General features: G+C 49.4%; 4 protein-coding genes across 4 annotated transcripts; 1 reads left to right on the top strand and 3 right to left on the bottom strand.

Moving 5' to 3' along the window:
• Positions 1 to 867: 867 nt before the first annotated feature.
• LAJ45_09039 (uncharacterized protein) lies at positions 868 to 1,252 on the bottom strand (the record flags this gene model as incomplete). The annotated part of the gene is made up of 2 exons (XM_046118586.1): positions 868 to 1,188; positions 1,250 to 1,252. The coding sequence occupies 2 exons, from the start codon at positions 1,250 to 1,252 to the stop codon at positions 868 to 870; spliced, it is 324 nt and encodes a 107-aa protein (XP_045968263.1).
• Positions 1,253 to 4,193: 2,941 nt separating this feature from the next.
• On the bottom strand, positions 4,194 to 5,643 carry LAJ45_09038 (uncharacterized protein; the record flags this gene model as incomplete). The annotated part of the gene is made up of 4 exons (XM_046118585.1): positions 4,194 to 4,902; positions 4,959 to 5,430; positions 5,510 to 5,529; positions 5,621 to 5,643. The coding sequence occupies 4 exons, from the start codon at positions 5,641 to 5,643 to the stop codon at positions 4,194 to 4,196; spliced, it is 1,224 nt and encodes a 407-aa protein (XP_045968262.1).
• A 7,935-nt stretch (positions 5,644 to 13,578) lies between these two features.
• Positions 13,579 to 15,395, top strand: LAJ45_09037 (uncharacterized protein; the record flags this gene model as incomplete). Its single annotated transcript, XM_046118584.1, has 2 exons — positions 13,579 to 14,187; positions 14,331 to 15,395. 2 exons carry the CDS (start codon positions 13,579 to 13,581, stop codon positions 15,393 to 15,395), a joined length of 1,674 nt encoding a protein of 557 aa, XP_045968261.1.
• A 3,757-nt stretch (positions 15,396 to 19,152) lies between these two features.
• On the bottom strand, positions 19,153 to 22,474 carry LAJ45_09036 (uncharacterized protein; the record flags this gene model as incomplete). The annotated part of the gene is made up of 4 exons (XM_046118583.1): positions 19,153 to 21,199; positions 21,283 to 21,563; positions 21,623 to 21,693; positions 21,766 to 22,474. The coding sequence occupies 4 exons, from the start codon at positions 22,472 to 22,474 to the stop codon at positions 19,153 to 19,155; spliced, it is 3,108 nt and encodes a 1,035-aa protein (XP_045968260.1).
• Between the last annotated feature and the right edge of the window lie 556 nt (positions 22,475 to 23,030).

Below are 23,030 nucleotides of genomic sequence, written 5' to 3'. Positions count from 1 at the left end.
AAGTACAGAGCCTCGATCCACGATCGACCGCAAGGGTAGTGGAGTATCGTGCCCTCACAAATTCAGTTTGATTCTAAAGCTGTCTAATTACTTGACTGTTGTCAGTGTTTACAGTTAGATCCACACTATCTACTGGAGACTTATCAATAATTGTGTTGTAAACTAGTAGATTCTATAGGCGCTGTAGGACGGCATCTTTAACTACGTATGTTGTAGGGATTATCAACCTTTTATTATATGTAAAAAAAGATCACATGTCCGCATCGCCCGGTCTTATTTTCCCCGCTTTGAAAATAGCATAGCCACCCTGTAGATCAAGGCATATTGAGTTTTTCTTATACCATTCACTACATCTAGTGTAGAGTGATTACAAAGTGCGAGAAATCTGTTAAATGATGTTCAGTTTATGCCACACCACTAGTACAGGATTATTATTTCCCTTTTCTTGATAAATCGATATAACATTATATTGTAACCATGCATGTGCTATCCCACCCCATAGCTAAGCTCAAAACTCGCAACAAACGTTCTTCAAAAACAAAAGCTCCTCCCCCCCCCATCGCGCGCCAGAACATAAACCCAACCTGCTCAGTCTCTAAAAGAAGTCTAAAACAAAAGCCCCCAAATTGTTGTACGCGTATGAAAAGAAAATGATAATACAGGGGCCCAAATATGCGTCTTTCTAGGGCTTACCCTGCCTAGCCCTAACAATCTATCAAAAATCTCTATAATGCGTATATCCCAAACTACCCACCCGATCAAACAATTTAGTCCTTATACCCTTGCTCCAAACCACTCCAATCCGTGTGTATATATTGCCAAGTGTGGTATGTATGTATATATAGACTCTAAAAACGAAGGTAGGTCTTAAAGGACCATGTCGCCAGCTTGCGCTTGAACGTCGAGAATCATGCAGCCACCGCATCTGCGATGCTGGCACTCCAAACACTCTTCGTGGAGGGCGGCTAAGTAGGTGCCATTTGCAGGACAGCCGCCGCCGTTCCCACCACAGCATACCCAAAACGAATCCGAGTCACTTGGTTGTACAGGTGCCCGTGCTGCCTGAGGGGTGTTGCTTCTGCTTCGAATTGTGTTTGGGGAGTCTGCGGTCTGCTCACGCTGGCTACGGGGTGTGACGCTGCCAGAGACGTTCTGGACATCTTGAAAACGGGTAATTCTTGTGTTGAGCTAGAAGAATTGAGTGTTAGCAGGGTTCTTGAATGTTGAGTTCTTCAATCAGGTCTACTACCATATTTATGAGTATGTTTGGAAATTTACAGTTTATAAGCAAAGCTTGGTTTCGTTCTGGAGAGATATGATGATAGTAATTGAATGGTGCTTGTGGAAGACGCTGATAGTGAGCTGAGGATGGTGGGTTCCGTCGAGGGGGACGCTGAGAGAAGATATAGAGAGATCTCGAGCGCTATCATCTGAATATAATAGTCATCGCCATCTGTTAAAAGTATATTGATGTTCCCAACCGTACTCATCATGATAGGACTAAGGATATAGCGCACATGAACTATCAACTCCTAAGGTTCGAAAGAAACGCAAAAATTAGCGTATTCAGGGAGGAAAAGGAAAAGGGCTTTGTGCGCACCTACCACTAGCCATATCTGCTAACCTCTCCCTAGAATCATAAGGCATAGGACAAATTAAGAGTAATGAAATGATAAGGTAAATCATGCCCCTGGGTCCCTTAAAGTCTATGACACTACTGACTAGTCGACTCTCAGTGAAATAGAGACTAGAAGGTTAGAACAAAGCTGTGAATAGATATTTTTGAGCGGAAACGTGCTGAAAAATGGTTGTTAATTCCAGTTGTCTGCGAGGAAATTCCTAGTAGGAATTGTGAAGAGAGGAAGTGATCTAGAGATGTAACACGCGAAGTACTCGTTGCACTGCGCACTGGGTTAGGGTATCCTTGAGCATGTACATACTTTACTTAAACATAACTAGCCGAGTACCTCCTCAGGTGGTGGCTGTTACCTTTCAGCCCCGAAAGCTTAATCGTGACCCTCAGTAATTCGTCCAGCTTAGAACTAGCTCGTGTAGGGCAGACTGATCATAAGCTAAGAGGCTCTAAGCTTATATGCAGCTATTGCGATCGCATATGTAGGTACAAGAGCATGGGAGCGAGAAGAGCTTAGACATATGCATGATGTGCGTGTTTTCGGGAAATGAAGGTAAAAGAAGACGAACAGCAAGATGAGCACTTGTGTTATGTTGTCTATACAATTGTACGTAGAACTAGAATCATCAGTTTTCCCGCGGCAGACTTAGACACACGCATGTAGATCAGCTGCGCGCGTGTAGCGTAAAATTAACGCCGTAGTACAATGTATCCATGATCCACATAGAGGCGCTCGGTTCATGTCTTCACAGGTGGGGTGAAACGGCGAAAAATACGATAGAACAAATTTAAATCACCGATAAATTGTAAACGCGATACGTGCACGTATACATCTGAGAGACAAGAAAGTTAAACGGTAACGTATGATCATTGGCTAAGGTTTCGAATTCATGCTTGACACCTAGGGAGGAGTGTAATTCTCCATCACTGGTTAGCCGGTCTCCCTTTAGTCTGCTGTGGAAAACAACTACATCAGTCAGCTAGCTATCCGGAGAAAGAGTTCTCAAAGAATTCCAGGCTTGCACTTTCCAGGAGCCGGACCAGGTCCTGGTAGAACCCTCAAAGTAGCGGCAACCCCCCCCCCCCCCCCCGGGGGCACCAATCCATTTATCGTAGCTGGCATTGGTATGGAAGTACTAGACGCTGTATACCCTGCATAAAGATAATATGTAGATGATTAAACCGGATAAACACAGACCTTAATTACGAGCATGAGCTGCAAGCTGAGTGATTGTATAGTATAGTATGCAATATTGGTAGAGAGGCTATCGATTCTGACTGACAACGCCGGAACACTCACCGGCTGGCTGGAGTGGTCCGGGCGCCCTTGGATTCAACTGTGCAATCGTCTTGATTGTCAGCCGCGGCCTATCTCTCTCAAAGTGTTCTATGAAGCTTCGACCATGATCATCAACGTACTGTACGAATCAACTCCATTGAGCTAGCATGAATCAATACTTACCACAAAATGAAAATACACCATAACACGGCTGTAGAAATTAACCTAAAGTTATAATTAAGGCATATCTCGTGACTATATAGAAAACACCAGCCTTGCAGCAATGATTATTGACTCTTTCTACATCCGTGCACGGTGATGAATGATAGAATATTCTACTCAGGTGCGTTTATTTTGTATACGTATATACCAGCTATTAAGTTAACCATCATGACGATATCGGTGGTGATGATGTGACTAAACAGGCATCACAATAACTTAATATTGACAATTAAACCTAGCTGGTACCTATCTCAGGGTCTACATGTACATGTGGTTAGGGAAAATTCCACCCCTTCAATTGGGGTTCGTAGCTGTCATCTAAGTACAATACCAACGTTTTATCTAATATGTACTAGTTCAATTGCAAGGTCTACATGTAGCTAAAGGCCGATCAATCTCGCTTCTTTCAGATCAGCTCTGGGGGCTAAAGATCACCCTGGTCGGGCGTGTGCGTCGGCCAATTGAATATACGTAGCCGGAATTAACTATACTGCCAATAAAATAGATCAGCTGCACGTACGTACCTACATCCTATGTGATCATTTGGAATTACCACACATGCTTGTTTATTTGTACCTGGTAAAACTCCTCAGCAGTGCACATCATTACCTTTTACTCGTTGGCTATGATTGCGATGTGCATGCTATCTGTGCTTATATCGGCTTCTTGCGCGCGTTTCGTATATATATCATATGATATTTCATAGCCATGGCCAGCGGCAAAACAGTTGAATTGACCCTTGTTGGAATGTGTATCTGCCTAACTAGTCTATTATGACAGTTGTTTATTATTTAACGTATTGCCAATAATTGCAGCCCTGAAATATCCTCGCTTATGTTTACGATATCTGGTAATGCGACGTTATAATAAGAAACTTATACACTCTCAAAATCATTACCCCGTCCGAGAAGGGAGCTGTGAATGCAAAAATCAAAACAATAATATGACAAGAAGAAAACTGGACCACAAGCGACATTTTCAATAATCAATTATGGTGAAACCTCAGTGTCTCTAAATCTTTTACACGCTAGTCATCTCCATCACCCTCGACCTCTATGTCTACACTTGACTCTCCACAACGTCCTGAAGATCTGTCATCAGGAAGTCCCCCCTCTTTCTCTTCGCACCTGCAGCACCGCTGCCTTCGGCAATCATAAACCGCATCTTCAGCACCTGGTTTTGACTTTCAAGCTTCCTATTTTGTTCCTCTAACTTCCTGTTCCTGCCTTCCAGCCTATCAATCTTCTCCTGCAGCCTATCTTCCCGTACCTCCAGCCTTTCGATCCGTTTCTCCTTCTGCGTGTTCTCATATTGCAGTAGCTCGATCAATGATGACGATGACCGCGGGTCAGTGATACTCATCATTGGCTCCTTAGCTGTGGGTTGGGGTTGGGGTGGCGGTGGTGGAGGAGGAGGGCGTGATGAATATTCTGTTTGGCGATACTGCCGCCTTTGGCTAGAGTTTGTGGATTGCGGCGGCGACAGATTTGCCGGCGGAGTGGTATCGCGAAGTGCAGATAGTTCGGGGTCAAAGCGTGGAGGAGGGGGGGGAATATTATAGCCTGATGATGGACCACCGCCATCTCCACCGAGGTCTGTTGCAAGGGCGTCGTGGTCAGTGGTGGTATCGCCGCCTTCGTCCTCATCAAAGGCGCCGAGCGCACCGATTTCCCAAGGGATGACCCGGGTCTCTGTAACGTCCCATGAGAAGTTTGCTGGCCCTTGGAGGCGGTTGTTACTATTACTATTACTGGCGACGCGTGAATCCCTGTGCTACATCAGTCGCAGTTTTTCTTTTGGTTATCTATGATATATTTTGCATACCATTGTTTCTGTAACGCGTCACTTGTACGGGTTTTAAAGCCGTTACTTTCAGCCCAGTTGTTATACTCTTCTGTGATGCCTTGCCACCCCTCTTGGCTCCCGCCTTCTACTGAATGCAATCTCGCGAGCCTAAGGAGTTCCTCAATCTCGGTCTCCCCAAGCCCTGTTCCTCCCCCTCCACCTCCTACTCCCCCGCCTTTGGAGGTCTTCCCAGTCCTTGGCTTCGGAGTTCCCGCCGCGGCGGCTTCGGCTTCTTTCGCTTCAACCCGGATTATTTGCTCCCGTTCCTCTGGTGTCAGACCTGTGCACTCATCGACGAGATGACGAGTCCGCTCTTCCGAACGGCCCTTTGGGATCTTTTTATGACAGCGTACACATGACACTTGATATTTGTTGGAGCGATTCTGGAGTGCGGCGTCTTTATTGAAGTATTCGGCCCATTTGAAGGGGCGCGGCATCTTGTTTATAATGTCTATAATTGGAAGAACATGTTAGAAACAAATTAATCACTTATGCTCCCAAATTTTTTAAGTGCCAAAAAGGAAGAGTACTTTTTTTTTTGTTTGTGCGGCTTAATCGACAATAATAGAGACCCGTATCTTAATTCTGTCAGTCGTCGACGAGAGGTTGGTTGTTGTTGTATCGGCAGGGGAGCGAATTACTTAGGTTGGCAGATCAATAGCATGTTGATGAGGAAGTTAAAAGTATATGTTAAGCGAGAGTCTCACCCCCTATGAAAATTGCATAAAAGACGTTCTATCCAAGCATATTCCCATGAGCAATGAACGATAAAGAGATAATTCATTTCTGTTGTACAATTGTTTTTAATTCTTATTTTCTAGAATTATCAATGAGGCTTATACTACTGCGGCGAGTACAAGCCACGATAGGTCTTCTGCCAATCGATATCCATCTGGAGCTGAATCTACTAGTAGGCAGAACGTAACCCCCCGGTTGACCGCGCCTTACATAAAATATGGGCTGAATAACAAGGCATTTTTCATAAGTCCAGTATGTACATGTAGCTGATGTTCGTACTTTGGATTTTGATTTCCAGTACGGGTAAATTGTAGGTACGGAACTAGAGTAGCTATAGTTGATTGACTGAGTGGACGAACCCATGGAGCCCAGGCTCTCAAGCTCTTCAGATCATGATCATTCACGATTAGTCAAGCAAAGAGCGCATATGAGTACCTAATCAGTTATAATTAGCAACCACAGAAGCTTTGGCATTGCAGTACGTACCGACGGATAGGAACTTGCATGTATTCTATGGATCTTCTGGGCCAACGGCGAACTGAGTGGCCCGGAAATGACTACATAAGAAAGGTTAAGCAATACAAATGGCTCACCTTACCCCGCATCATAAAGTACTCAAAGTTGAAGAGTCTCATAATCATCACGATGGAGAGGGATTTGAAAAGACCAATAGCTTCCCAATCCAAGCTCTTGTACGCAACTCTAAGATTAAATTGCGGTGCATTCTATCTAGCACATGTGCGCACACACAAATATCACCTCTATTTCACATAACGCCAAAGGTCTACTTAAGCGATACAAGTACATGTATTTATCAAGGGTTCTAACTCCCTACCAAGTAATTACTGTTTCCTTCCTCTCCAATCTGGGAGACATCGCACTCTGGTATCAGTATGTAGTATGCCTCATGCAAAAAGCGACGTATACGTATACTGACTGCTAGGGATATGATTAGCGTTACCACAATACTGCACTTTTTTTAATCTCCGCATCAGATAGTCCTCAAGTGTACTCCAAGATTGCCAAATCACGGGTGAAAACCGGATCTAGGCCTCGGTTCAGCCCAGTTGAAAATATAGTGGAGGTACATACGTATGTAGTCACATAGTGAAACCTTGAGATGGCAGCTTTAGTCCTTATCACTGGCACATCCAACCAGCTTCCTCACAGTAGTAGTGGAACCAGGTTGTTTTATTTCTTCAGCACCTCGGGCATGCTGGTGCCGAGTCGAACATCTCGGGGATTATTCTTTAAACTTCTCTTCACCAGTCGAGTGATGTGGGCACAACATATTCAGCTCCTATAGTTCGTAGATTGTGTCAATCCCACTGAAAGTGCTACTGCTTGGATCCCACGGAACCAGTGAGTAGTACTGGGCATTTCTATGCATATATCGTTTAACACACGTGATGTAATTTCAACCGCCAAACATGCACTCCTATGCAACTCAGTATGCGTTTCTTCTCCACATCAGGACGTTGAGGTGCAAACCACTTGCCTCAAAATCCCAGTTTATGTAACGTAATACAAGAGCTACCCATGAAATCAGCTCCCCGCGCGCCAGTTGCGAAGATCATCCATTAAAAAAGGAGGAAACCTGAGGTTACTTTAATTTGTGGGTGAGCGGTCGGGTTCTGACCAAGCGCGCGGCAGCCTAGGGCCAAGCGTTTAAGAGCCTCACCAGGCGAAGTGATGGAAATAGATCACATTTCACTACCCGAGAAATGAATGCTTGTCATGCGGAAATTCTGGCTGAAGACACTGAAGCCACCGAACTGGCTGATGACATATTGGTTAATGATGTAATAAGTCGACAAGGGTGATGTCGATTTGTTCATATTATATCACTCGGTTTTCTCCTCTCTGATATGATAGACTGTATCAGTAGTGATTTCAAGAACGATCTGATCAACTGACATTATGTGTATGTAGTAGAGCCCCCAATAAATTAGTAATTCTAGATACACAATACCGATTACTGTAACGAGGATTGTAAAGTAATGTTCTACAGTGCAGTGCGTAGTACGTATATAGGGAAGGGCTGCCTACATGTAGCGTTCCATACTCTCTTAACTAAATGCATGAAGGAGTGGAAACCTACTTATCGCGGTCCATTGAATTCCAAACAGATCAATTAATACTCTAACTACCGAGTTGTCTTGTGAGTATATAGTAGCTATAGTGTTCTTAAAGTTAATGGGATGAAATATATCGAGGTTTTGATGTATCCAATCACAGCCTCTCACTCGATTTCCACAGACTCCCTATATAACCCTAGATATCACAGAAACAAAGCCACAGGTTGATATTTCTCATTCAATAGGCTTTTCTAGTAATGGTAAATGAGGATAGAAAGTAGTTGGGGGTTCTTTTTGATTCCGCCCTAAAACAACTCGCTACACGTGCTTAAGTGTACTAAGTATGAGTGTACTACAAGTGCGTTACTACATGTACGTAATTGAGAACTGAAATTTATCCGAAAATAACATGTAGCTACTACTAAGAAAATTAATCCCAGGTACGTGTAAGTAGCGTTAGCTTACGTTGTATCGGCAGCCTTGGGCGGGGAAGTTTCTGGGACGTGGGTCGCAAATCTAGGAAACCCCCTTAACCGTGCAACGTCATCAACATCTGAGCTTGACTTTATACCATGATCTGATGAAGAGCATTGTTACTTAACTACATGTACTTCTTCTCTCGACATCAACATCGGGATCGAATTCAACACTTGTCCACGCTCATTATCTCTACCACCCAAGTCCCCTTAAGCTTTCGTTTCAGTTGTTATGGACTCCTGGTATATTTTACACCTGCTCTGTAAGCTACCAGTCTACTACTTGATATAGATGTTTTAGTGAACAGAACGCACGATATGTTCTGATTAAAACTCTAGTATTTACCTCAATGAGAGCCATTCTAACATTGCGAAAGCCTCTAGCTGGCTCGGGTTTCTAGAGGATGTCTTTCACACTAGCCTTGCGCTCACATAGATATCTCGTGAAAACACAACGAACTACATACATCATCACGTTGATAGTATGTACAGATATCGCATCGCAGTGGTGGTTTTTACACAAACTTTGAATTCTCCCTTTGGGATCAAATGATATACGAAGGTTACATGTCACTTCCGGGTAGTCTGACCATAATGGGTAGGACGAGAAGGAGAGAGAGAAGGAGAAGGAATGCCTACCTTACATCCCCTACGAATTTTGTGAGAATTACTATGATACTAATCTACATGTAGATACGCATAGGTTAAAAATCTAAACAACTTTCATGCATCTTACTATAGCTACACAAATCCGATGGAAACTAAAAGCAAAGATGGAAGCGTAGAAGGCTTTGAGGAACCAGTATGGACATCCCTATTTCGGATTTGAAGGTTATCAAGGCTCGAAGGTATATATTCATGTTTCCCTAAGTTTGTAGTTAATTTGCCTTACGTGGGAAGTAGCTGCGTAAAAACGGTCATTGATATGACGGGGAAAGTGAGTTTTCCCAGGTAGGCTGGCAATTTAGGATATATTCTACCGCTGCTAACCTATCACCTGTGCGTCGGCCAGTGTAGGTACTTTACTTCCGATGATATCCCAGTAAACAGGGTATACATCTTCAATTCTCCCCATGGCGCAACCGGGGCTGGAGAGTCCGGCAATGATTCACGTGGTGGGCAATTGGAATGGCGCCGGTAGTGATGTCATTTTTACCATTAATGAAGGCCTGCCGAAATATGACACGGCATAGCCGCAGCCCGACGACGGATATATTCTCAGGTAAGGCGCATCTAGAAGCTCTCCTAACGTTCGCGAGGCATGAGCTATCGAAGAATAGATAAAAAGAAAAAAGATCCTCATAAAACGAGATTTACCACCGGCTGGACATTACTATTACAGACTATGAACGCTCTATTGCGCAGTGCGCACAGTACTTAAGCTTATCGCCTATCTCTATAAAAAGATCTCTCAAGGCAGAATAGGCGAACCAGTTGTATTGGAAATGCACATAAAATTCGTTATTGTGCGAATCAAGCAGTCAATATCTCCTGGCGAGTATGCATGGATCGAAGTCTGTTAAACATGCACACTTTCATCATCATCATCATCATCATCATCATCATCATCATTATCCTCTTCGTCTTCGTCTTCGTCTTATTCTCATTTTTTTTCATCACCCTCAAGCAGATGTTGTGCGCAGAAGCCGGTGTATTGGTGGGTTCTAGTCAAGGACAGCTGTATTAACGTTGAGAAGAAGAAAAGAAGGAATACTCCAGGGATTGGTAATAGACCCTACAAAATGCACATGTTTTGGCAACTGACATCTTTTTGCGATAGTCTATTAACAGTATCTACAATCACCGTATATCGTTCAATGAAATTGAAGCTACGGCTCATATATGCCACGATATATATATATATATATATATATATATGCACATGTATCTGAATAACGTGCTTCGCACATGTGCGAACTCAACTCAACACAACGTGGGCTCTAGAACAATATGTTAAACTAGATCCAATGGCTGCAATTCAACGTAAACAGAAAGAAACATGCACTCTGTTCATATGCTGCATAGCGATTGGTTATCTTAATACTGAGCCGCTGGCAGTGCGAAGGCTTTCAAGATAGAGATTCACGATGTGATTAACCTTTTATTCTCGAAACGAATTCTCGAAACGAAATTGTTTGTTATTGACATCAAATTCGTTATACTAATGAAAAAGCACTTGATCCTCAAAAAGGCACACTGAGTGCATATTTGTGTATCATTGTTCACATACCCGGAAACTTATCTCACGCGACCACGCGTCGGCGAGTAAGAACACTTAGAGAATTTATGTACGTTGAGATTCACGGGGATTTGCACGACGTTGAATCTTACATGTTTAGACATTCACCTATTTGTCCGCTATTAGGCGCTAGGTCAGCTCTACGCCTAAAGTCTATCTCTTTAGGGTGCAATTAGCTGATCTGCCGTCTTTAATTTCACTACATAGGCCCATTTCAGAGTTGAGACCCTGAGGACGCCACAATTCAAATCTCTCGTACCTGAGCGATCCACGTGATCTGCTTATTTTATTATTATTATTATTTATTTATTTATTTTTAGTTATGAGGCTCGTAGAGTTGGATAAAACGACAGCGTCAGTGCAGTTAAGGCGTCAACTCGAAAGCGAAATCATAAGCAGTACTGCTACTGGCTGGAGGGCGAATTTAGTAGATTACATACATGTAGTTGTACTCTACTAGTTCAAGCCTCTCCCGTCTCCGGTGGGCGGGTATCGTATGGGGGGTTCTTGGTGAAGTACGATGAATGTGCCCCCCCATAAAAGTGCAGCTCTGTGATCCTGAAGAACCTTTTTGTGACGAGAGGAGGGTAAATTACTGATATCTGCTTAGGTTAGAAAGGCGTGCATGGTATGCATGCAGAGTGCTCGGAAGATTTTTTGTTCTCATCGAAGAGTGTGGTGTTTATTATTCGATACCGGGGAAATCGTGGAGGTCTTGCTTGCTGTCTACCGTTAATTACGATGGCATGGTCAGATAGAAGAAGGGACCTTTTTTTCTTCTTCCTTCACGGTTGCGTGGTGTAGATATTTTCTGTTACTCGCTGCAGGTCTGTAGATCCAAGAGGAAGAGCAGGTCGAGCAAAACAACTCACAAGCGGCTGAATGGGCGGGTGACATCAGACTGACGTCGGGAAAAAGCAGAGTTTTTTTTTTCCCAATTTTAAATGGAAGAAGAGAGAAGCGTCCTCAATACGGACCGCCGCCCGCCCGCCGCGCAGGCTCATAAGTGATCACTCGTTCGGTTGTTAAGGTTGCTAAGACGACTCCAACCTCGTAGGGATGGCAGTGGGTAATACACTAATTCTCCACTAGGTATCAAGCTTTGGGTCAAGGAAGAGGGGAGAAAGCAAAGACCCGGGGGGGGGGGGGGGTTGCGTTGTCCGGTAGGGTCCGAGTGAACGACGACCGTCCGTCAACGAGCCTTGCTATTCTTGGCGCGACGGGTGTGACTGCCCTGTGGGGTCATTCGTAAGTTCTGTATGAAACCTTTTTTTGTTCCCTCTCTCCCCGCTTGGAAAAAGGTTTGTATGCCTACAGTCGGGGTTCATTTCATTTCATTTCCTTGTTCCAGTTGGGCGAGTGGGAGAGAAAAAAAATAATGGGCGAAAAAAATGGTTTCTTTTTTCGAGAAAGAGAGACTCGTAGTGAGAAAGAGAGAAGAGAGCGAGTCCAATTCGCAAAGGGAAAGGTAGGGTCAAGTGACTGCAGCGTGGGAGTGGGAGGGTTCTTACATAACCCTGCAAATGTATGTAGGCGGCTCACTTCTGCTGCTTCTTGTTCGCCAAGGACCGGAAGGGAGGGGTTCGAATCGTCGATTAGATCCATGGGAAAAGCGGAGTCCGTCAAGTGAGTCCAGTCAGAGTCAAGGAAAAAGTCACTCGCACGATTTCTCGCTCTCACTCACACACCCGCCGCTTCCTCCACTCTACTCCGTTTCGCTTGAGCACTCCACAACCAACAACAACACCCTGCTGTACTGTACTGTACCTACTCTCTACGTTTTTTTGTTTTATTTACTTGCCCTCCTCTCGTTCCTCATATTCCTGTGAACGAGAAGAAGAAGAAGCACTTGGTAAAAAGTTAGGTCGTTTCATAGGTAGAAGAAGAACAAGAAGAAGAAGAAGCAGAAGCAGAAGAGAATTAGGTAGTCGACTCGTTGGAAAGGCGACCGACTGAAGACTACTCCGCTCCGCTCACTACAGTTCTAGCTCCTCAAAAACACCGATCGATACTACCATTTCTATCCGGTGTGTCTTTTTTGGCTTTTTTTCTTTTCGCTGTCTGGGTCTAGGTGTCGCTGCCTCTGTCTGTCTTTGTGCCCCGCTCTGCTTCTGCGTGTCTGTCTGTCCTTAGATCTGATCAGTTGCGCCGAATCCCACAATCCACTCGCATACATACTACTACATACTCTACCTACATACTACCTACATCTTACCCACTACCCACTACCCACTGTTGCTTGATCTCTGAACCCGAACAACGTTGCTTCCCTACCATCCATATATCCATACATCCACACATCCATACACCCATACATACATCCTACCTTTCCTTACCTAGTACATAGTAGTAGTAGCTGTTGGGGGGAGGAAGAAGAAGTCTGGAGACCTTTTCCACGACACCACCACCACCACCACCACCACCACCACCACCACCACCACCACCACCACAGCGTCCCTCCACAATCACAACCCACCCACTCTCTCTTCCCACAACCCTTTTCCCGCCGCCTTGTCAGTTTTTTTTTTTTTTTTTTTTTTTTTTTTTAGTAGACAATACCGTCACTCCCTCACAACGACGACAACGACAACGGCCACGACCACCGCGACCACGACCACGAACACCATCACGAACCACCACCACCACCTCAATAATCACAATCTTACCACTCGCCCATTCATCCATTCACTGATCTGCTCGGGGTCCACTCACCTGCAAACACGGACCTCCCACATAGAGTACCTGTGTCCTTCCTTTCCCCTCACATCCCCTCACATCCCCTCCTCTCTTTCCTTATCCTTCCCTCGTCTGGTCATCCACAGGTAGACAGGACAGGCCCACAGGCAGCAGGCAGCAGGCAGCAGGCAGGCAGGCAGGCAGGCAGGCAGGCAGGCAGGCAGGCAGGCAGGCAGGCAGGCAGGCAGGCAGTAGTGCAGTGACCGTGAACGACGATACTCCTCCCCCCCGGTCGATACTAAGGTCCTGCAATATAGTTAGCAGAAAGGAATCCTTTCCTACCTTCTCCTACCACCATCGGAACCCCCCCATCCACATACACCAGACCCACCATGGCGTCTTCTTCCCATAACCATCATCTTCACCCGGCGGCGCAACACCATCAGCTGCTGCTCCAACAACACCAACAGCACCAACAGCAACAGCAGCAACAGCAGCAACAGCAACACCACGCCGTACACCACCAGCAGCAGCGTCCCTCCACAAAACAACCCAACCATCCCATAAATCCCTCCCCATCCCCCGTAATGCCCTATCTCGCTGCTGCTGCCGCGCCCTCAAATCCATCCAGCAGCTCATCGTCTCCCGCCGCACACGCATCGGAGCCCCAGGACCATGAGCGCCCAGTGAAGCGACAGCGGACCAACGCCTCGAACATGTCGGTAGCAAAATTCCCGCCCCAGACGGTCAATGTCGCGCACCCACAGCAACAGCAGCAGATCCACCAGCGACACCACCAACAGCCAAAGACGGACCCACCGCCCCAGCCGACCATTGTGCAGCCCCCACCACCGCCGCCGCCACCCCCTCCGGCGGCCCCGCCGGCGGTCACATCGCCTGTGAGTGCGACGTCGAGTTCGAGCGTGCCGTTCTTGCGCGTCCAGGAGCAGGGGTCCAGTGAGACATTTGCGCTCCCCCTCGCGGCGGTGTCGAATTGGGATGTTTGTAGACCCTTCTTCTTCTCCTGTCCTGTCCGATCATATGTCTCAGCCATACTGCCCGTATTGTTGAAGATTCAAAAGCTATGCTTTTTTTGTCCCCCCCACCAAGAAAGAAACCGTCATCTAACACGTGCGCCGCACAGACGCTCGTAACCGTTCTCCGGGAGCTGTTCGCAAAGCCCCCGCACTCGACGCCGAAGCTGAAGACGCACCGCGGCGACACAATAATCAAGCCGCTGATCAAGCACTTCCTCAAAGACGGCGTCCACCTCTCGGTCGCATTCGACGACCACGCACCCCCGCACCCGCAGCAGCAGACCGTGATCGTGCCTCAACCGGTAGTGCAAGCGCCGCAACAGACCCACGTCCCGGCACCCCCGCAGCTGCAACAACAACAGCAGCAGCAGCAGCAGCAACAATCCCACCATCCATCCCCCGTGCCGCCCCCACTCACAATCACCGCCAGCAACCTCAACCCCGGCATCAGCGCCTCCAACACCAACGGCAACGTCAACGGCGTCAACGGCCCCGGCGGCGGCGGCAACAACAATAACAACAACAGCAACAACAACAACAACGGCGGCGGCGGCAACACAAACGGCATAATCCCCTCCCCAACATTCACCTCACAACCACTCCCCCCCGCCCAGAACCCACCAACACCCTACTCCCCGCCGCTCCACACCTCGTCCACACCATCAACCCAGTCCTCGTCACCACTAACCTCCATCTCCGCCGGCCTCTCATTCCCAGCCCCCGCGCCCGCACCGACACAGATACCAATGTACAAGATGTCGCGCTCCCTCTCGACCGTCGCGGGGCTCTGGCAGGAGTGGAAGCAAGGACTCGGCACCGAGCCCTCCGTCGAGAGCCTCGAGGCCCGCTACGGGCCCAAATGGCGCACGTCGCAGGCGGAGCGAAAGTTCTACAGCAGGAGGAAGGTCATCATCGAGGAGATCACGAAGCGTATCAGCTCGGGCTTGGAGGCGTGGCGCGCGGTGGAGGAGGTTGAGGAGGTCCGCGGCGGGAAGAGCCTCGATGGGCTGAGTAAGATGATTGTGGAGCGGCGGAAGAACGCCGTGGGCGGCGGCGGGCAGGGCGGGCGCGGGCGGGGGGGGCGCAATGGTGCGCCGCAGGGGCAGGGGGCGCAGGAGGAGGAAGATGAGGATGAGGGGTTGGCAGAATTTGGGGTGCGGTATGGTGGGTAGGTTGGGTAGGATGGGGTGGGGTGAGGAAACGGACTTTGGTGAAGTGGTGTTCTAGGTGTTTGTGACGGTGCTTTTTTTTCTATTTTCTCTTTTCCTCTGCGGCGTTTTTTCTCTTTTTTTTTTCTTTCTCCCCTCTTCTTTTGTTTCGGCTTGGACATGGTTTGTGGTTTATGGTTTATGGTTTGTGGTTATTGGTTATTGTTGGTGCCATTTTGCAACCAGCGTGTGTTGGGAGTATCTATCGTTTTTGATTGTTTTTTGTTTCCCCAACTAAGATTGAGTCGAGGCGAGTCTAGCTAGCCCTACTACTTTACTATATACATCGGCTTCATCATCTCCTTTCCTTCGTTTTCCTGTCCTGTCCTACCCTCAACTCTTTTTCATAGCCCGCTGGATCCTTTTTTTTTTTTTTTTGCAGATCGCCATATATCTCTCTACATATATATAGTCTTTTTTGGAATTTCTTTCTCCTTTCACGCTCGTTCCACAAAATTTCATTTCTGTTTGGTCAGGTCTGACGACGGGGGAAGAAAAAAAAAACTCATGGGGGAAGGAAGGTGGGGGGGGGGGGTGGGCAGAGATCGATGAAGGGGGGGGAAAAATATAGGGAAAATTGGTTGGGTGCATTCATATGATCATTGGCATTGGCATGGCATGGCATTTTTTGGGCGGGGGGAAAAATCCGGAAAAAAGCTATAACAAAAAAAAAGTTCGTTTTGCGGGAACCACGCGCGCGGGAACCGGGGGGAGCAGGGAAGGGGGGTTAAAAAAAAAAAACGGAGTTTTATTGTTTCTATTTTTTTGCTTTTTGTGTTTATTCAATGGGCTGCTGTTTTTGTCTGTTCTTTTTTGGTCTGGCAATCATTCATCCATATCTACCAGTCGCTTTTTTTTACTTTTTTTTGCTCGATATATTATAAACCGTTTTTTTCTTCGCCTCCCCCAGTTCTTGTTTGGTTTCTGGTTGTTTCTTTTTGGTTTTCTGGTTGGGTGTTTTTTTCTTCCTTTTTTTTCTCTTTGGCGGGATTGATTATACCCTGGAGGTTTCTTTTTTATTCTTTTCCTTTCCCTCTTTCTTATCTTTGCGGTTCATCACGGGGGCTTCAGGGTAGAGATAGCATTGGTTGTGGAGAGGTGTATGTAGATATCGATCATGGCCTGGAAATGACACATGTATTCATGCGACGCAATACACACGATGTGCCAGTCCGTGCGGTGCGGTCTGATAACGGCGGGTTGGGGTTGGATTGGTGGCGAGTGATACTCTGTGACGGACGTGTCGTTCACGATGTCTTCGAGATCTGAAATTACGTAGTCATCAGTGTGTAACTTCGGTTTTGGGGGTTAGATGAGGGGTGCTGACTCGTCTTGTTTTGCCTGAGTGCTGGGCATCTAATCAGTGCGGGGAGGTGGTGGAGGGGGGGATCCTCAGGCCGGAGTGGTTGTGGTTGTGGTTGTGGTTAACATTGTCCAGGTGCTACTGCTAGCTGCTGGTTGCACTAGGGATAGGGTTGGTGGTGCAGAGGGCTGGGTTGGGGCCAGATGGGTGTGGTTGCCTAGCTAGGTGTGGTTCTGTTCGCGAAATTCGGTGCGTCTGGCCGCAGCAGAAAAAGTGTGTCTTGATTGGTTGGATTGGTATATTTCCTTTTCTGTCGCCGGCGATGACTGTTCCCGCATGCGCTGACTGAGCCTGTGGCTGCTATATACATGTAGCTATCGTGAACACCTGACAAGTTAGGTGCTCAGTGAGGATATCAGCCCCGGCGCTTTGGATGTATGCACATCTCAGGGTTGTGTGCTGCCTAGAGCGGGGGAAGTTAAGTAAAAGTATTCCTGAATGGGTAGGATAAGGTCGATTGACAGAAACCGAGTAAACGCTTGAGTTGGGAGGGGAAAGGGAAAAAGTAACAGTCGATCATGACCCCGCCAAAGTGTTGTAAAGGTAGAGTTAAGTGAGTTGCACGATTCAGTTATCGACAAAGAGCCTAATGAGCGATATATATATATATATATATACAGTCGCGGATTGGGCAAGTATCAGCATCGTAGTGACAGGTGTCGATATGACACGTTTAGACGGTTTTTAAAAACGTATACGAGAAAAAAAAAAAAACGGGTATCCGCCAGTTTGCTGACCTCATAGATATCGAGTGATACACCATGACGTAAATTCGCGCGAGGACGCATGGCGTGTTTACGCGCTTAGGTAATTATCACGCCGTAGCTACATCTGGAAGGTATGTATAATAAGCTAGGTGGTAGAACGGGAGAATGCCCTTTTTGATCATTGACACCACACACGCCCCATAAATCCATAACCCACCAGGAAGCGATCTACGTTATAGCAATCACAGTATCTCACTCGTATCCGGGAACATCGAGCTACATAGGGGGTACATGTACTCTACCTTATCTCCCGTGATCACGAGTAGGGTACATTGTACATATATATATACAAATCTCTTGGCAGATCTTCTGGAGTGGGGTGGGGATCTGTACGCTCCCGGATCCAGTTACGGGAGCTGAATAACTCACATGTAGATTTTGGAATTTAGATCTAGACATAGAGTGCTGTGATGCATGGTATGTCTTCCCGGATATCCGGGCTCCTGCATTTATGGGTCAGGATATCATCTCCCCACTAGCTTCCCCCCCCCCCCCCCCCCGGCCTCCCTCCTAATCAGAGGATAAGAGGTTCGTTACTAGCAAAGATGTAAAGTCCTCGGGTCAGGGCCAGCACTGGATGTGTGTGTGATTCCGGCCCTCCCCCCCAAAAAAAAGAAGAGAAAAAAAAATAAAAATAGGCCTCTGTCACTCCGGCGTATACATATTTGAGATTAACTAGCTATACGTACCCCCCCCCCCCCCAAACCTAGCTAGCTCGTGAAAGCGCCTACAGTGAAGTAACACCTCATTGATTGCACCGTTCCAATACTTCGTAGTACTAGCACTCACTCCAGTCCTTCTTCTAGATCTTCCTTCAGATTAATTGACATTCTGTACTGGTTAACGGGACCACCTGCACACCACCCCGTGTTCCAAAAAAACCAATTCTTATCTGATCCTACAGCTAGCTAGCTAGCTACGTGATAACATGGATACTTTTTCTCTCTTGTAGCTCTGCTTTCGGTTTCATTGCGTACCCTACCTACCCTGCCTACCCTACATACCTACCCCCATACCCAATACCTACCCTACATGCCCCCCTACCGCTATACCCCACACCCCACACCCCATACCCCCATACCCCACACCTCTACCCCCTCAACCAAACCATCCCATACCATACCGTAATTACTAGGTCCCATTCGCATTCGCATTCGCATTCGACCGCATTCACATTACTACACTACGTACCGTACTAACAGCTAGCAACTTGCAAGCAATCGACGACCATAAACTCAAACGCACAGCACAACACACAACAGGACAGAGGACAGGGAAATTCAAGAAGCACACCGGTAGTCATTGTTTGCAAAGAACGAGAGAAAAGTTAGAGAGAAAAGAAAAGAGAAGAGAAAAAAATCCACCAATAAAAGAAACAAAAAAAAAATATAACTATGAAAAAAGAAACACTAAAGAGAAAAACTAAATATACACCTCCCACACCCGCAGCTAACTCTCAAACTCCACAGTCCTCCCCTCACTAACACTCCTCCTCCCCCCGCCCCCTCCCCCTCCCCCTGCACCGGCAACCCCAACCCCCCCCTCTTCCCCACCACCAACCCCCCCGCCTCCCCCCCCTCCTTCCCCTCCTCTATCTCCTCCCCCCCTCCTTCTCACCCCCCACCTCCGCCTCCGCCCCCTTCAACAAATCCCTATCCATCTCCACCACACTCTTCGCATCCGCCGCGCCCCCCACCTCCTCCTCCTCCTCCTCACCGCCCGCCCCCATATCCTCCATCCTCTTCTTCAGCTCCGTCGTCACCCTATGTATACTATCATTCACCATATTATCCAGCACGCCCCTCAGCCCCTTCGCCGTCCCCGTCACAATCGCCGGCGACGCCGGCAGCACCGGCAGCACCCTCGCCGCCGCCGTGGTCTGCACGGCGATGCCAGGCCGCTGGTTCGGGCCGGCCGTGGTGGGCTGCAGGACTGGCGCGCTGCCGTCGTGGCGGAGGAGCGTGAATGTCTCTGCGAATGCGCGCTCGAAGAAGCGCTCGAGGACCTCGTCTGCGAGGACGACCATGCGGAAGGTGGGGAGCGTGATGTGCAGTGGGTTGCTGGGGTCGAGGGCGAGGTTTGCCTTTTCGCTGGGTGTGGGCGGGGGCCGGTCGATGTCTGCTGGGTCGAGGGGGCCGAGGAGGTCTTCTTCTTCTTCTTCTTCGGAGGTGTCTGGGGGGGCGAGCTTCTCGTTGAAGGTGCGCGGCTTTGAGGAGTTGTGGTGGTGGTGGTCGCGCTGTGGGCGGTCGGGGTCGGCGTACTCGAAGCACATGCGCGTGAAGCCGCTGACGGCGCTCAAGACGCGGCCTTCATCGAACTCACCGTCCGCCTCGCTGCTGCCACCACCACCGCCAAACTCATCACCGCGCCCGCCGTACCCGCGCCGTGTGACGAACAGCAGCGCCTCCGTGATCCTCAGGATCCCCTCGCGGTCAACCTTCCCATCCCCATCATCATCATACAGCTCAAACCAGTAATTAATCATGCCCATGATATCCCTCTTCCCTCCCACCACACTGGCCAGCCCCGTCACCACATTCGCCAGCGTCAACTGCCCGCGCATCCCCGTGTCCCACCGCCTAAACAGCCGCTTCAAAAAATCATGATCCGCAGGCTCCGGATTCCCCGCCCCCCACGGGTTCAACAGGTTCTTCCTCGCCGCCGCCGCAGCAGCCGCGCTCGTCGTAATCCCATACCCAAAGAACCCTCCTCCTCCCTCCGCCACCGCCCCCGCCGCCGGCGACGCTGCACTGCTATGCGGCGTTGCAACCGCCCACGGCGCGATCCCCGTCATGAACTCGCGGAAGCAGTCATAGTCCATTCCCGTCTCGCCCGGCGTCGGCCCCAGCCCCACTCGCCCACGCTCTCCATTCCCCGCGCCGGCGCCACCGGCACCCGGCAGCCCAGCCGACGAGCTCTTTCGCGCGGCCGCAATCTTCTCGAGCTCCTCGGCAATGTTCTGCAGCCGTGCTTGGCGCTCATACAGCACGCCGTAGTAGCGGTCGTAGACGACGCTGAGCTCCGGCGGCGTGAGGCGCTTCGACTCTGGCCCGAGGTTGCGCAGCTGTGTGCGTTTTGCAAAGGACTCGATTGACGAGAGGACCGCGTCCTTGTGGCGGGCGCGCTGCTCCATGATTGTTGATTGCGTGATTCCCGCAAACTCCTTGAAGGCGACGACCATGAGCTCCTGGAAGCGCGTGACGGCGCGGAGCTTTTCGTTGTCGCTGCGGGGGTGTGCGCTTTCGTCGAGGCGGCCAAAGTAGCCCTTGAGGATTGAGATGAAGGCGCCGTCGTCGGTGGCGTCGAGGAGCTCTTCGCCGTTGATGCGTAGGATGGCGAGGCCGATTTGGAAGAGGACTTTGGGGCCCTCGAGGAAGAAGACGTCGAGGACGCGGAAGGCGAAGACGAGCGGCATGGAGTTGATGTAGAGGGAGAGGAACCAGGGGAGGGAGACGACGGAGAGCTGCACGTCGGATTTGACGAGGTGCTCCCAGAGGATGGGCATGGTCTTTTCGACGAGGGATTCGAACACGCGCTGGTCGAGGAGGGTGCCGTACATGGTCTTGCTGTAGTACCCCGGCACCAATCGGTCGCACAGTGTCGAGAGGAGGAAAAACGCCTGTGCCTCCGACATATATCTGTTCCCGGCGTTTAGTCTTAGCCACTCACACAACTTTCCTGCAAAACCGATCATTGCACTGGGAGGGATGGGGAACCCTACATCAACAGCGCGGCCGTGACAATGTTCATAGCCTGGCAGTAGCCCACCTCCTCGTTCCGCCAGCTGTACGCCCCAAGCACCCGCCGCAGCCTGCCGATACCCTCGTCGTTCTGGAAGCCGCGGTACTCCGGGAGCGACCGGTTGAGGTCCTTCTCGATCTCCTCGATGCTGTGGGAATGCCGGCCCTCGTACTCGGCGAGGATGTCGGTGTACAGTGTTGGTGAAAACAGGCGGAGGTAGATCGACCCCGACGACAGCTCCCACATCTCGCCCCGCAGCCGCTGTGAAAGGACTATCAGCGAATGCTTCAAGCTGTAGAGTTGGGGGGAAATATACGCACATTCGGAAGCCCCACACGTATCAACTTATGAAACGTCGGCTGTCTTACCAGCGTGACATTCCTACCATTCTCTGCACCCCCAAGTCAGCCACAATCCCTCCCCCACACACACCCCACACCACCACCACCACAATAATACACACCTCTAAGATACTCCGCCCACAGCCTCATCTTACTCTTATCCCTCAACTTCCTCGCATCCCCGGGATACTTGAACAGCAGCCCCAACCCCGCATCGGGCACCACCCTCTCCCTCCTCTTCCCCCCCTCGCCCAACCCCCCCTCCTCCCCGCCGCCGCCCCTCCCCTCCCCCAGCAAAAACTCACTATAGCAGCTCTCCACCAGCGTCCTCAGATTCCTCACCTCCGCCATCTGCGCCCGCAGCCCCTTCTTCAGCCGGTCACAGAACGCCTCACACGCATTCCGCATACCCACAAACTGCAGCGTGATCCTCTCCTCCTTCCCCCCCGCCGCCCCCGCCCCGGCACCAACACCATGCCACGTGGTGATGGCAAGCGCAAACATGTAGCTGCGACTATGCAGTCGCTCGACGCGGCGCACGGCGCACAGCGGCAGCGTGAAGCCGACGCCGGCGGTTGCGGCGGCGGCGGAGGTGGCGGTGGGCGGGTTGGGGGAGAAGCAGAGGAAGGACTCGGAGAGGTAGAGCTTCCCGGTGTAGTGCTCGCCCGAGGGGAGCGTGAGCTCGCAGGTGATCTCCTGCAGCGGTGATTGGGTGTCTGGGAGGCGGAAGTGCGTGCGGAAGAGGACGGTCTTTGTGGGACGGGAGGAGGGGGGCGGCGTGGGGGGCTCGCTGAGGAGGGAGCTGGCCTTGGCGAGGAGGGAGGTTAGCATTGTGGTGTGTGGTGGTGAGCTGGGGCTCGGGGATGGTGGTGGTTCAGGTCACAGTTTTGGATGGTGTGCTGTTGTGGAGAGTGAGGGTTCGTTCCCCGGTTGGTCAAAGTGCTGTGGTGTAGTTGAAGCGGGAGAGAGCCCCAAGCACCCTATCCTGTGAAACAGCAGAGGTCCGATGAACGCTGCTCCGCTCCGGTATCTATCTGTATGTCTGTATGTATAATGTATGATGTGTATGTATAGCTACGCAGTGTAGTGTATAGTGTAGTGTAGGATAATGTAATGCAGTGTAGCAGTCCCTCACTCGCTCAAGACTCTCGGGGATTATCCTCTGTAGGTAGATCTAGACAGAGAGGTTCAAGCTGCCCTCTGCTCTGCTCTGCTCTGCTCTGCAACTAAGTGAACGAACGCAATGCACACCACCGGCCTCAGCAGCAGCAGCAGTCAGCAACAGCTAGGAGATACTCAGTATTTCGAGTCGATTCGACGGTCCTGTCGGTGTCTCTCGTCCTTCTTGTGGTGGTGGTGGATGATGTAGGTAGGTGTTTCTCCGGGA

This window comes from Morchella importuna (assembly GCF_003444635.1).
Source record: "Morchella importuna strain M04M26 chromosome Unknown Morimp01GS033, whole genome shotgun sequence".
Taxonomy (NCBI): domain Eukaryota; kingdom Fungi; phylum Ascomycota; class Pezizomycetes; order Pezizales; family Morchellaceae; genus Morchella; species Morchella importuna.
This window is presented reverse-complemented; position numbering and strand designations above follow the sequence as displayed.